The following is a 15,406-nucleotide window of genomic DNA, read 5'->3' as shown; positions in this document are numbered from 1 at the left end:
CTTAAACCCGTTTTCTAATTTGAAAGTAACCTTAAACACCGATGATAAAATCCACTTAGCCAATTTAGCCTATTTTTATAAACTGATGGATTTGGCTTGTTAATGTTTTATTTAGGATATTTTCATCCATATTCATGAGTGGCTTTGGGTAGGGGTTTTCTTTTTCATAGTCCTCTTGTCAAGATTTTATATCAAGTCACATAAAATTACTTGAAGAGCAGGTCCCAGTTGTTCCATTCTCTGGAAAGTTTGTATAATTTTGCATTTAAAAAAAATTTTGAGTTTTGATTGAACTTACTTGCAAACAAATAGGCTTGGAATTAACTTCATTGGATGGTTTATTGCACTGCTGATTCAATTACTTTAATGTTTATCTGACATTATAGATTTTTTTCCTTTGAGTCAGTTTTATTAAGTTGCATTTTCCTAGAAAGATATTCCTTTTTCTAAATTGTATTCTAATTTATTGTGTGTAAATTTTCATAATACTCTTAATTTATTTTCTGATACTTCCTTATTTGTTTATTTTTGAAGTAATTGCAGTTACGTCCATTTTTACATTTCTAAAATTGTTTATGTGCGCTTCACCCACTTTTTGCTTGATTAATCTTGCCAGAGCTTTGATACCATTTTAAAAAGTTGGTGGATTTGTGTTCTTTCTATTGACATTTGTTATTCATCTCATTCATTTGTATTTATACAAATTCATATCTTTGTTGTTCCCTTTCTTATGCTTTCTTTTGAATAAGCTGCTTCAGTATCTCTATTCCAAAGATCAATGCCCTGCAAGAACTCATAAACTTAACTGATTGAAAAAAATGCTTAATTGGAAGAGGCTATAGACACATCTGGACAGTAATCCTGGCTCTATTTCTTCTTAATTTGGATTTCTTGGTTTATTAGCTGATGACTTGGGTCATGTATATTAACAAAGATAAAAAGAGAAATTCACAAGTAAGGTAAATATTTTGGGTGACATGTGTTTTGTGCACAATCTGCACAAACACTACCTCCTTTGTCCTGACCAGTAAATTCCTGCCAATGTAGCCCTAGATCATGTAAGTTTTGTTGCCAACCACATCACACATCAACCCTCACTGAAATTACTGTTAAGTAAGCTATTTTGTTTTTCTCATGAGTTTTTATCAAATGGAACATTTTCCTATCTAGTATTCATTCAGCTGATGAATTGTAAACAAAATGGAAAACACTGTAAATAGAATGCATGTGAAGATTAAAATGCTTTTTATATAAAAATTTGTAATGTGAGAACTAGTGCTTTATAAATTTAATTAGGAAAAATGTCAAGAGAATGTTATGACAAGGGTAGGTAAGACAGAGATTTCTATGTTTGACCTTGAGCTCTTGCATTTGTGCTAGTTTTACATAGCAGATTCTATCATAGCTATGGGAAATAAATCAGTCCTTGATTTTTTTGTTTTTTAATACTTATTTTCTTATTTATCCTTAACAATTTACAAACCAAAAAGCATCAGAGACAGGTCTCAGTTTAGAGGTTTATTTGTCAAGGTTAAGGACCATGGCCTGTGACACAGCTTCAGTAGGTCCTGAGAATATGCGCCCAAGATGATTGGGTTACAGCTTGGCTTTATATATTTTAGGGAGACAAAAGTTGCAGGTAAAGACATACACCAATACATGTAAGTTATACACTGGTTCGGCCCAGACAGGTAGGACATCTCGAAGCGAGGTAGGGGCTTTCAAGTCATTGATGGATTCAAAGGTTTTCTGACTGGCAATTGGTCAAAAGAGTAAAATTATGCCTGAAGAGTTGATGTCAGCTTGAGTTAAGAGGGTTGATTGTGGAAGCCATGGTCCTTGTCAGGTAGATGAAGCCTCCAGGTAGTAGGCTAAAGTAGCAGGCTGATGGTGAATGTCTCTCACCAGACCTTAAAAGGTATCCGACTCTCCAGAAAAGACTTAGTAAGGGCAGGAGATTCTCTATAGAATGCAAATTTCCCCAAGAGACAGCTTTGCAAGGCCATTTCATATGTCAAAGAAATATATTTTGGTATAAAATACTTTGATTTCTTTTAGGGTCTCCTTTCTGTTATGTTATGCTATACCAGAGTGAGGTTGGAATTTGGTATCTTGCTGCTGTAAAGCGTCTGTCTAGTCAGTTTTAAAATCTCTTGTGTCTAAACTCCAAAGGGAGCATCGTATAATGAGGAATGTGTAACCATCCCTTTCCATGATGTTCAGGTTTATTTGGGATTTTCAGGTGTCTTTGGGATTCCCTTGGCCAAGATGGCGGTTCATTTGGTCAGGGGGCTTAGAATTTTATTTTTGGTTTACAAATTAATTCAGTTTATTTTAGGCAGCAAACCTTCTTCCTGGTTCTACTCCATTGCCAAGTCAGTCTTGATGGGATCTGATTTATGGAATAAAAATCAACCATAGTTGATTTATCCTGTTTGCTTTTATAGCCATGCCATTCTTCACTTGCATAATGATCTTCTTAACTAACCCACTTAATCCAAGATCTAAATAGGAGGAAATTATGGATGGGGAGGAGGGGTTTGAAGTTCACTGTTGAATAATTTTGAGGACTATGAAGGAAGATGTCACAAATATGAAAGGAGAGTGGAACATATTTGTTAGTGAGTTTTTAATTATTTTGTAAAGCAAGACAGAATTCATCTTTCAACTCACACAAATCTAACTCAATGGGCATTTCTGACCAATCCAAAAAAAAAAAAATTCTTAGAATTTTGTTTGTGTTAAGCATGTAGCATCAATTACATAGTACTTGTTGAGCTTCTTTTATGTGATAAGATCTACCCTGTCCTATATATCTCAAATATCAATTTCCTTCTTCAAATCTATGGCTTTAATTTGCGATCTGTGAAACAAAACTGAAAGTCAAGCAAGAACAACAAAAGAATTTACCAGAGATTACTTTTAGAAGCCAGGTGCTACTATGTCAGCAGACTCTCCTAATGTGCATCTTAAACTAGGCTGTAGGTATTCTTGGCAACTACATGAAAAAATTTAAAGGCTTCTCTAAGCTAGAAACAGAAAGACAGCATAATGCTGTAGAAAATAAGCATGTTTGGGTGAAGAACAAATCATATAAGATTAATTTAATAATGTTCAGAGACAGAATTTCAAACCTTAATGGTAATACAGGAACAGTAGACAAGCCAAGCTAGCTTCTCTCAGAACTTACAGATGCAAAGAGAATTGCTTTTGGAAGCTGCATTAACTATTTCAGACCACTAGGGTAACCTTAAGTAAATGACTGTCACAATGTTCCAGTAGCACTTAGTTTACTAAGGCAGTAAATTATCCCAACTCTGAAATTCCCAAACTGTTTCTGAATAGCTGTAGCCTGCAGCAAACCAGCAGGATTCTTTGTCCTCTAGCTCTTTCCACTGCTGCCTGGTTGCTTAAACAAATGCTCTAAAACCAAGCATTAACATTTGCCAAGCATTTTGTGAAATGCACCTGGGATAGCCCTGTGGGTGCCTGATTTAATTCTCTTTGACTATCAAGAATAAGGCGGGGAAAAATTAACACTTTATTCTGCCAGTTGTGCCAAATCTTCACTGGTACATAGGGGAAAAAAATTGAGGAACAATTCCTAGCTGAGATTGTGGGAATTTCAAAAATAGAAAGTATAAAAATGTGCTAAATTTTCCTAGGCCTCATCCATTATCCACACATGCACTTATAATCACTTACTTATACTTCGTTATTCCAAAAGAGTAAAAATGTGAAAAATGTTTCACAGGATACAAGGTACTCCTTTGCTAAATTGGCTAGTATTCTTGAGTTTTATTACAACCAGGCAGATACCCATGTGAGCAAAAGTGTGTCCCATGTCAGCACACTTTTATTATTTGGGATTAGGCTCCTAAAAAAAGAATAACGGCATGTGGCATCTCCATTATAAGAGAACACGCACACCATATCTCCCTTCTGTTAGAAGAAGGCTTATAATCAAGCAACTTGGAAAATGTTTGAAAGTCTGTATATAAATATTTAGGAAAAGCTAATAGCATCTCATAATTTTTTCCAATTAGGAAATAACACTAAAAAAGCAGAGGAAGGATTATGTACCATAGCCTCTCGGTCATGGATGTAAATAAAATTCAACATTTAAGCAGATGCATTTGTATCTTGATATGCTATTTCTGTCAGATTCTGGCAATGGTTCTGATTCGAACAGCAATTACTGGTAAAGAATTCAGCCTCAGCTGGGTGTGGTGTCTCATACCTGTAATTCCAGCACTTTGGGATGCCGAGGCAGGTGGGTCACGAGGTCAGGAGATCGAGACCATCCTGGCTAACATGGTGAAACCCCATCTCTACTAAAAATACAAAAAAAAATTAGCTGGGCGTGGTGGCGGGCACCTGTAGTCCCAGCTACTAGGGAGGCTGAGACAGGAGAATGGTGTGAACCCGGGAGGCGGAGCTTGCAGGGAACCGAGATCTTGCCACTGCACTCCAGCCTGAGCGACAGAGCGAGACTCCGTTTTAAAAAAAAAAAAAAAAAGAAAAGAAAAAGATTTTAGTTTCAGCTATTTAGAAAAGTGGCTTTATTGAATTTACCGACAAGGCCCTACAATTTTCCATTTCCTTAGCAAGATATTAAATCAACCAAGCTAAGCATGTCATCATGACTATAATTTACGTGATGTGACATGACAGTTAAGATGTACTGTGGTAATTTCTGAGAGCTTGCAGTATTATTGTAGTATCAAAAATTTATATGGTTCAGTTATTAAGGCAAATTGTTTCATTTATACTGAGATGCCTGAGAGTAAACCACCAAGGGCTTCACGTTACATTAAAAATGTCCTCCGTATTCAAACAATTTGTACACCCTGTTACTGTTATTTTGTTCAACGAATGGAAACGGCAGCACAGGCAAGAACAGCGTTTTGATGTGAAAATGATTGGTAGGGGAATATGAAGAGCTTCATTGTGGGTTATAAGAAAGAAACATTTCAACCAGGATAAGGGAAGTTATCTTCGGGAACCAACAACTACTAATGGGATGTCCAAATTCTTTGTTCTGATTCTATCGAATATTCCATTTGCTTGCTTTCCTTCTGTCAGTTTGATTGTCAGCCAACAGAAAAAAAATGCATATGACCAAAGAAGAAAGGATGGAAAATCTGGTAAAGAATATTTCTATTTTAAGCTACTTTAAATAAGTGTTGCCATCATATAAGAAATAAGACCTTTGAAATTCATCCAATTTTGACCTAAGGCTCTTCTTGGAACTCCTCAGAGTAGTTTTTTTTAAAAAAAATTGACAGTACATTTTTATATTTTTTTTGGCAATTTTAAGCAGTGGGAAATTCAAGTCCTACATGCTATTTTGTTCTTTTTGGGAATACCAGAGTTTCCTAAATAGAATAGAATAAAATGACTTCTTGATGTAAAGGGCCTTGCAAATAGAAGTTTAATTTGATTTTTATTACAGCTATTGAATTTTATGCAACATACGCTGTCTCTTAGAATACATGTTCATTGAAAATGTGTTTTAGACATTTACACACTTTTTGTAATAGCATTTAGAGGTCTGTTAAAAATAAGAAAACGGCCATGAGTTAAAAATGTTTCAACCAGCCAACACCACAAGTTCCCATTCACTGAGTAGCATATGAGATACTAAGTTTTTCTATTTCAATACTCACATGCCATGCAAGAAAACCACTGACTATAAACATACTTTTATTTGCTTAATCAATGACGATTTCTTCATAAATAATGCTATATTTTGTTAGGTGTAAACTAGGCTTAAACAGCATCAATTCACGAAGGGATTTTCCCATCACAGCTTCTGGTGTGATCAGGTATTTTAACTATCAGCTGAGAAGGTATTAACTTTCACATAACAAGCAAGTATTCACGTTTATAAAGAAGTCACCAAATTTTATTTCCAACGAAGTATTAGGCAAGATAAACTAAAATTCTAAACCCCAAGATATCTATCTAGATAGACATAATCCACAACAGAAAAAAATAAGCCTGTATGTCTGAGGCTGCTACATTTGTTTATCTGTGTATGTTTTTACGTATGTGTGGGCTTTAAAACAAACATGTGCTTCCAATCTGGCACTTTTAGGGTAGTTTCTGTCTGAGCTCCAGGAAATATGTTGTTTACATAAGCCTCCTGGCAAGCATTTAATTAGTTATGTAATACATTTCTTTTCCAATTAACATTCATATCAGGTAGAAGGAAAAGTAAATCTCTTGAGTATCAGTTTTGTAATGGAATAGAAACAGATGAGAAAACCTTCAGTAAGTATCCCACCATAAACAACTCCAGAAAACAGTTCTTTTCACATAAGCACAACACAGTTTCTTCCAATAGCTGTAATTTGCTTTACAAAATACCCTAGAGGCTTCATTAATTTATTTGCCCATTCAAAAAGTTTACATAGAACATCAACTATACAAAGTTGGATATTAGGGATGTCATGGCTGGTTAAGGTCTTGTGCAACATGGAAGAGACGCCCAACTCAATGTGATTTAGCTGGTTCTGGCAATCCAGCCCAGTGTGTATTTAATTTTGTTTTTCTCTAAAAGAATTACCAACTAAAACCCATTCTCACCATCAGTCAGTTAAAGCAGAATAGTGGGAATCAAGCGTGGACTTACTTTGTTTCCCAGATAGGAAGCCGGTGCGCTCCAGTAGTAGCTGTGCGGCAGGGCTTGCCGGGCCTCCGCGTTACTGATGCTGATCTGCTGAGGTGAGTCCGAGTCGTCCTGCTGGGGAGCCACTCGAATGCGGCCAGAAAGGTCAGTCAGATACCAGCCACTCATATCTTGTATCTTAGAGAAAACACACGTCATCATTAATTTTAAAAAAATATCTCTAAGCTTCATTTTCTTTCATGTTCCTGGTCATGTCTACTTTTGGAAATTAAAAAAAAAAAAACACAAAACTACAAACATTTAAAAAAAACATGAGCATTATGAATATCATTAGACATATGTACTCATGTAGGTTTCCATTGTTTATTTTTTTCCTCGACGTTTCTAGGAGTTTCCAAGGTATTCTATAATAATCTGTTTTCATTGAACTTATGCTTTTTAAAAGATTGTCGTTCCAAATACCACTTTCTTAAACATAGAAACTCACTCAAAGTCATACAACGGTTATAACATACACTTAATCAAACAGTTGGACTTTCAGTTCCATATTTTTTACTCCACTAGTAATTTCTTGTTGCTTTTAGAAAAATTTCTACTTTGAGCCTTAAGGATGTTTGAACCCACCGGCCTGTTACTATGACAACACCTCGCAATACTGTATGTATTCCTTCAAACAGGGTCAGAAGTTCTGTGGGGACCCACAGCCTCGATCCCTGACCCAGAAATGGAAGGAACCTTAAAGGAGGAATCAGGGAATGCATAATGATTTGTTTTTACATCTTTATGCTCCAGCCAAGTTCAGGCCCAGAGCTACATGTCTAATTTAAAGCATCCTACCCAGTCAGGACAAAACACTGATTACTGAGGGCTTAGGGTACAAGCTATCAGGAACCTACTAGACATGCATGAGCTGCTTCATGTTGTGGGTGATGGGAAGCAGAATGCTAAGGGTGACTCTATGTGGATGAAATATTTTTAAAACTTTCTTCATAGATTATTTGACTCTGCTTATCCCAAAGCTGTGAAATCACTGAGATTTCTTTGGTTAAATGAGAAATAGAAACCAGGTACAACCTGTTGACTTACTGGACAATAAGTAATATATTCCTTGCTCTTCTTCCCTTTCTAACGTCACCCTTGAGGCATTCTAAGACAGTTGAGTGGGATTCTGTGTCTCTAGCATCTGATGATCAAAGCTTGAGTACCAGCTCTGCCCCTTGGCTGGCTATGAAACTTTGATCTGTCAGTGGAGTAGTCTGGAGGGTGTGGTGGGACTTTGTAAACAAAATGAGGAAGTTAGACTAGATGTCCATCTGTGCTTGATTGTTTGAAGTCTGCTCTGAAAGCAATATAGTTGATAAAGTATAGATAATATTTCATAATATGAGGTTTGACTTAAAAGCACTGCAGGCAGAGAAAATATTTGATAGCTCTGTTCAGGATTAGTCCGCTGATTAAAGTTGAAAGGAAGAAGTGTTTAGGAAATAGTTTATCTAAATAGCAGTCTTTATAAAACACAACTCTGATAATGTCAGTCCTTAGCTTAAAATTCTTCAATGACACTCCAAGTAAAATATCTCAAATTCGTAGCATATTCAACCCTATCAGTTCTAGCTTCTCATTCCCCTCTCTAGATTTCTCTCTCTCTCTAGCCCATTTCCTACCATTCTACACTCTTAAGTCCAGCCACATAGGCTGTGTAAAATTCCCAGAAAGTCCCATTTTCCTCTGACACTCTTCTGTATAGGGAGACAACATGCTGTCTGCACAGAGTTGAAAAGGCAGTAAGTAGTGTAGGCAATGAAGTCAGAAAAGTAAAGACATTCATGTTAAACAAAGAAAATTTTTAGGCCGGGCACGGTGGCTCACATCTGTAATCCCAGTACTTTGGGAGTCCGAGGCAGGTGGATCACGAGGTCAGGAGATCGAGACCATCCTGGCTAACATGGTGAAACCCCGTCTCTACTAAAACATACAAAAAATTAGCCGGGCGTGGTGGCGGGCGCCTGTAGTCCCAGCTTTTTGGGAGGCTGAGGCAGGAGAATGGTGTGAACCCGGGAACTAGAGCTTGCAGTGAGCCGAGATTGCGCCACTGCACTCCAGCCTGGGCAACAGAGCACGACTCCATCTCAAAAAAAAAAAAAGAAAGAAAGAAAGAAAATTTCAGTTGCTATTAAATAGTTTAATAGTTTTTCAAGCCAACTCAGAATGAAGGTATTGTCTATATTTAATGTCCCCTTTTAATAATGAAAGAGCCTAGGCAACATCAAATAGTAACTAAAGGGTTGGTGGATAATATGTATTATGTATATAGATGATAAAGAGTTTTTCTCAACTTGCATACAAACATACTAGTAAATGGAAACTATAATTCATATCACAATGTCGTGTTTTCTCTCTTAAATCATGCACCCTTGGAGTTCAAACCTTAATTGCATTACTGTTTCATAGAGTAATCATGAACACTAAAAAGACAATGTCTACCTATTCTAAGAAATTCCAGTCTACACAATATTACAAATACAACCTCAAAGGCTTTGAGCAAAAATACAGAATAGCATTTGAAGAAAATTCCATTACTTCTTCATGTAACTTCATGTAGAAGTTCACTATCAGAAAAAAGTATGTAAAAATTTCTTACAAAGGAACCACAATGAAAGCAACAAAGAAGGCTGATGGGGCAGCAAACAGAACCAAATGGTGCTTGCTTACTTTGCCATAGGTCCAGTAGGAACTCTGACATCTGTTTGAAACACCTGAACAGAAACACTCATCGCAGCCTTTCCAATTATCCTCTTGCAAATTGAAGAAGCCGGATTTGCAACGACTACAGTCTCCTCCTTCAACATTCTCCTGAAAATAAAGAGATGTATCAGCAACAGAGGTATCCTTCAACATTATGAGCTGTGTCCATGTCTGTATAGGAAAATATTAACTGTACATTCTTCATTTTACCCTCTCAACTATATTTAAAGTATAATGATATTTTTAAAAATCTGCTCGAAAGCTCTATATTAAGCCATATCCATTCTAATTACACGGGTGAGAAAGATTACTGGATGCAAATCTCTCGTAAAAGTGACTATTTTGATCTTCACGTAGGTTGAGTGTAGAGTAAATGTCATGATAAATACCTGTGCAGGAATGAATTAGACTAAAATGGGGCCAGTTAGGTTCACTGTTCTGTTATTGAGGTACTTCATTTAATTTTATGGTAAAATTAAAGACATTAATACATGGATGTATAATAGAACATTGATATCACACCAGTTATAAATACTTTTCACATTTCAGATTAAAAATATGTACATTTGAGGCAAGCATAGGAACTTGACAGGTAGAGAAACTGGGGTAAAGATTAGATAAAGTAGAAAGGTAGCAAAGTTTTCTCCTGGTTAACTGTTTACAGTGTTTTCTGTAACACATCAGAACAATCAGTTAGTCACATAGTGATACTATGGGAAAGAACTATTCTCATTCTGTGACTGCTCTCCAGACTGGTTTCATTAATCCTACTTTCAGTACACTGAAAAATTATTTGTATACAGTTGAGCCTAAAATGTGGACTAGGCCAGTGAAAGCTGACCCTATAATGATAAACAGGGAAGGATGTAATCTCTCAATTTAAAGAGCAGTTAATCTTGACTAATACTTCTAAACGAAGGCATCCTGCTTTCCAGGAAACAGATTTGTAATATTCCCTACATACACATTTTCTCTACATTTCCCTTCTTCCTTGAATTCCCTTATTATCAGTTCTGAGGCTTTTTAATAAATTCCCATGGACAACTAACTTCTCTCTCAATGTAGTTTTCATAGCCCTTTATACATTACCCTATCACAACCACAAAAAAGCATTGTTCAAAGATTGTTCTCTCTAGCTATCTACCATAATCTATTCAGGGGTAGAAACTCTGTCTTACTTATCTTTATAGTCTGAGAAAATAACATGGCTCCTGGTACAGCATTGAGCATTAGCTTCATCAAATTTACTAAGTTCAAATAAATCTCTTGGCTGTCATGTTTTTCATGCATAGAAAAGTGCTATACACAGAGTGCGAGCTTAATAAAAACATCTTTAAACAAACCCAGATTGAGCAGAAGATAGGGATGATAAAATCTGAGAACATATATGGAAAATCAGAAGAGAAGAGTAAAATAGCATGAAGAAATAAGGAGAAAATTTTAAGAATAAAGAAAGCGGTCCTCCTTATATCCAAGAGAATAATTTGTCTTAAATTAACTTTTTGATACTGAATTATTATGACTCATTTACAAACTCAGCCACTTCTATGTGGGAACCTTACTAAGCACTGCCATAAGATTTTTGCCAGCTTACTTTTTAAGGCAGATTTCAGACATTTTGAAATGATAGATATCAGCAAAACTAATCAAACTAATTTCAGACTTATAGTGACAAATAAATCCCCAAAGCACTAAAGTTGAGAGCATCTTCAAAAGAGTATAAAGGCAAGAAAGATGAAACATATCTGTAATTATGATTTAGTTTATTCCGTTGAGGACACAGTACAGCTGTTCTGTACACTGTGTTCTTATGCGCTTGGTCTAATCTACTTTTCATTTACTCTAATTTGAAAGCTTATAATGCCACTATTCTGAGATTCAGACTAAGTTCAACAATGAGAAATTTGCAGACACTAGCTACATTTTCCTTAGTTCCATTTTAGCCTAGTAAAATGACCTTGAAAAAATATGATTAAATAATTTCATATTCAATTTTATTTAATAACCTGAAGCAACATATTAGGGTAGGAATTCTAGGCACTCTGAAGATAAATAAGTCAAGGTCTTTGTCCTTAAAATCCAATATCTAGTTGGGTAAAAAGATATACTCACAATCAACTATAATGCAGGGTGGAATATGGTAAGTGCATCTGAGAAATGAATTAAATTATGGGCACATAGAGGAAGCACTAATTTCTGCTATAAGGCTTAAGGAAGCTTTAAAACAGGAGTGGAGTTTGACCCGATCCTTGAAGCATGGTTTAAAAATTCAACTTATGGACATAGACAGAATGAGAGACTGATGTTAGCAAAGACATTGGGAACAAGAATTCATTTTAAAAGTTGGAGGTTCATTCATTATTTATTTTTCAAGACAAATGTGCAGGTTGAGCATCCCTAATCAGAAAATCCCAAATCTGAAATGTTTCAAAATTTGAAACTTTGGGGGCACCTATATGATGCTCAAAAGGAATGCTCATTGGAGCATTTCAGATTTTGGATTTTCTGATTAGGAATGATCAGCCAGTATGTATTCTGCAAATATTCCAAAATCTGAAAAAATAAAAAATCTGAAACATTTCTGGCCTCAAGCATTTTGGATAGGGATACTCAGTCTTGCATTTAATACTTCCTATATGCTAGAACTTCACTTGGTACTTGAGATCCAGGGCCCTGCCCTCAGAAAGCCCATCCTAAGAGATATTCCTTAGGAATTGGTAAGTCATTCATTAGCAGTTGTTCATTAGGAGATAAATCAACAGAACTATACTTGAGTCACTTAAGTTGGCAGTAGCAAGTAAAATGTCTATAAAATGTAAGACATTGGCTTAAAGAAATCTTTCTTTACTACATTACAGAGTATATTTTATATAATTTAGAGTAGCACAATTCGAACACAGAAGTACCGTGTTCCGGGACTTTTGTGCACATCTTCACAGAGACCAAAGTTTCCCGCCTTCTACTAGCTTGTTAATATACATGATCTTGACAGTCTAGTTCCAATTCTTTCTATGTGTCTCCAGGGACATCATTGCTTTTTCAAACTTTCTTTGTGACTCATCAACCATTGTCATCCATGAGTCAGCTCCTAATTGCATTCCTGGCTTATTCTTGGAAGATCTTCTTGATATGAATATTCTAGGACTTACATTTTTTTTGATTCCCAGCTTGCAAGTGAGCCATTAGCTTTATGATTGAGCTCTTTGAATAATTTCACTTCCTCTGTTATCAATATCAATATCAAATTATGAATAAATGCTCTGTACATTATTTCTTATTGTTGCTTTATTCTTTATATTATTCGTTCATCACCTTATAGCTGAACTACTGTATACAAGACATATGAGATATCAGAGGGAATATAAAAATGCCCTCAAGAGGATTATAGTAAAGGAAGTAGGAATTTTCTTTTTTGCTATAGTTCCCTTAGCACAGTTTCCACCTGGAGAAATAGAGTCACGATAGTTTCCCTATGTACTTTCTGATGAGGCTGATTTCAGATAAGTATATTACAAGGTGGAAGAAAATCATTTTTGTAAGAGGCATACAGACAACATGTTCTGGACCTGACACCAAATTCATCACCAGAGTCCACTATGCCCCTGAAGAAAAAAATAAGGCAGAAAAACCATAGGGTTGAGCAAAAAAGATGTATCCCAAGATTTTCATAAGATTAAAATAGGGTACTGCCACGCTGTCCTCTTCCAGATGTAAGAATGTCTCCAGATGTAAAAATATCTACTAAAGGGCATTTATTGAAATAAATAAATAGATAAATAAATACAAACAGTAAAACCATAATTTTATTATTTTCTTGCCATTTATAAGATTGGCACAGACCATATATTATACCTTATTACCATCATCCAATTCAGTACCTAAAGCACAGACCCTAAATTGACCCTAAATACCAAATGATGATGGTAAAAGTCTTGTACCTTCCAGATTGAATGTTACTTTAATCATCATGAGATTTCTATGTTCCTTTATAATTCTATAACTTATTTGTACTGATGAATTTTAAAAAGTTATTAACATATAACTAATTTTTTCTTTTTTTGTTTGTACTTCAATGGTTGCAAAAACATAATTTAATAAAAAAATTTAAAGTTGTTTTAACTGTTAATCTAAACAAAATGGAGTCTAATGTATTAAATCTCTCAGCATTCCTACTGGGAAACTCCTATTGATCCAATAAATTCATTTTAACACTTTATTTGTATAGAGTCCATTAGTGATTCTTTTCAATTTGCATAGTTAATGATAACTTTCACACTAAAGCCTATAAAACAGGGTAATTTCTAGAATGCTACAGACTTCCACTCTAGAGATTAATATTCATTCCCTTATATCACCATATTTTCTTAAAACCAAATATTCGACTTTTGCTATTTCTATGCCATTATTCTAATCAATTATATTAATAAAATGAAATATGAACTGATAATTGTTACAGGAAGTCAGGGACCCCGAACTGAGGGACCAACTGGAGCCGCAGCAGAGAAACACAAATTGTGAAGATTTCATTTTAATATGGACACATATCAGTTCCCAAAATTAATACTTTTATAATTTCTTATGCCTGTCTTACTTTAATCTCTTAATCCTGTTATCTTCATAAGCTGAGAAAGTATGTCACCTCAGGACCACTATTGTGTTAAACTGTACAAATTGATTGTAAAACATGTGTGTTTGAACAATATGAAATCAGTGCACCTTGCAAAAGAAAGGAATAACAGCAATTTCCAGGGAACAAGGGAAGACAACTATAAGGTCTGACTGCCTGTGGGGTCAGGCAGAATACAGCTATATTTTCCCTCTTGCAGAGCCTATAAATGGACATGCAAGTAGGGAAGATATCGCTGAATTCTTTTCCTTGCAAGGAATATTAATAATTAAGACCTTGGGAAAGGAATGCATTCCTTGGGGGAGGTCTATAAAGGCTGCTCTGGGAGTGTCTGTTTTATGCGGTTGAGATAAGGACTGAAATACTGAAATATACCCTGATCTCCTGCAGTACCCTCAGGCTTATTAGGGTGGGGAAGAAACCCTACCCTGGTAAATTTGAGGTCAGACCAGTTCTCTGCTCTCGAATCCTGTTTTCTGTTGTTTAAGATGTTTATCAAGACAATACATGCACAGCTAAACATAGATCCGCATCAGTAATTCTAATTTTTCCGTTTGCATTGTGATCTTTGCTTTTGTCTGTGCCTTGTTTCCTCAGAAGCACGTGATCTTTGTTCTCCCTTTTGCCCTTTGAAGCATGTGATCTTTGTGAACTACTCCCTGTTCGTACACCCCTTCCCCTTTTGAAATCCTTAATAAAAACTTGCTGGTTTTGTGGCTCAGGTGGGCATCACAGTCCTACCAATATGTGATGTCACCCCCAGAGGCCCAGCTGTAAAATTCCTCTCTTTGTATTCCTTCTCTTTATTTCTCAGACCAGTCAACACTTAGGGAAAATAGAAAGAACCTATATTGAAATATTGGGGGCAGGTTCCCCCAATAGATAATATTCATTTTTCCATTGTAAATAATCCACACATAAATACTTTTATATTCTCACATATTATGATATTAAAACATGTCACTTCACTTTAGACTAGTGTTTTCAGTCTACTTAATCTATTTTTTATTATCATGTCCCTACAGAACCTATATAGCCATTTTTTCATAATCATCCCCACCATGAAGCTTTAATACTCCAGATATATTTTATGTACAGATGCACCATGTGAATGTTTGCCTTCACATAAAATCAATGATATTTTTGTTCCCCAAGAACCAGTTTTCATTCTTTTAGGAAGAAATGTGTGCTTTAGACATCTATTTCTGTTGAACATAGCTCAATGTTGTGGCCTATGCTTCAAAAAACTTATCATGGCTGCCTTTTTTTCTTTAGTTCTCTTTTCCCTTTAAAAACAAAGTTGAATTAGAAAAATTTTACTAAGTTCTTTTGTTTTTGATTTCTTGAAGTGAGATACTATCGTGTTGACATCAATTTTCTTTTTGCTGTAGTTTCCTCAG

At 35.5% G+C, this 15,406-nt stretch overlaps 1 protein-coding gene across 1 annotated transcript in view; it reads right to left on the bottom strand.

Annotated features, from left to right (window-relative positions):
- LAMA2 (laminin subunit alpha 2) overlaps window positions 1-15,406 on the bottom strand; it is a 611,116-nt gene that overhangs the window by 313,931 nt on the left and 281,779 nt on the right. Inside the window, exons 11-12 of the mRNA XM_015137479.3 lie at window positions 9,347-9,487; window positions 6,638-6,811 (exon numbers count right to left, since the gene is read on the bottom strand). Coding sequence (XP_014992965.3) covers window positions 6,638-6,811; window positions 9,347-9,487 — 315 coding nt within the window. The remainder of the gene's footprint in view (window positions 1-6,637; window positions 6,812-9,346; window positions 9,488-15,406) is intronic.

This window comes from Macaca mulatta, chromosome 4 (genome assembly GCF_049350105.2).
Source record: "Macaca mulatta isolate MMU2019108-1 chromosome 4, T2T-MMU8v2.0, whole genome shotgun sequence".
Taxonomy (NCBI): Eukaryota; Metazoa; Chordata; class Mammalia; order Primates; family Cercopithecidae; genus Macaca; species Macaca mulatta.
This window is presented reverse-complemented; position numbering and strand designations above follow the sequence as displayed.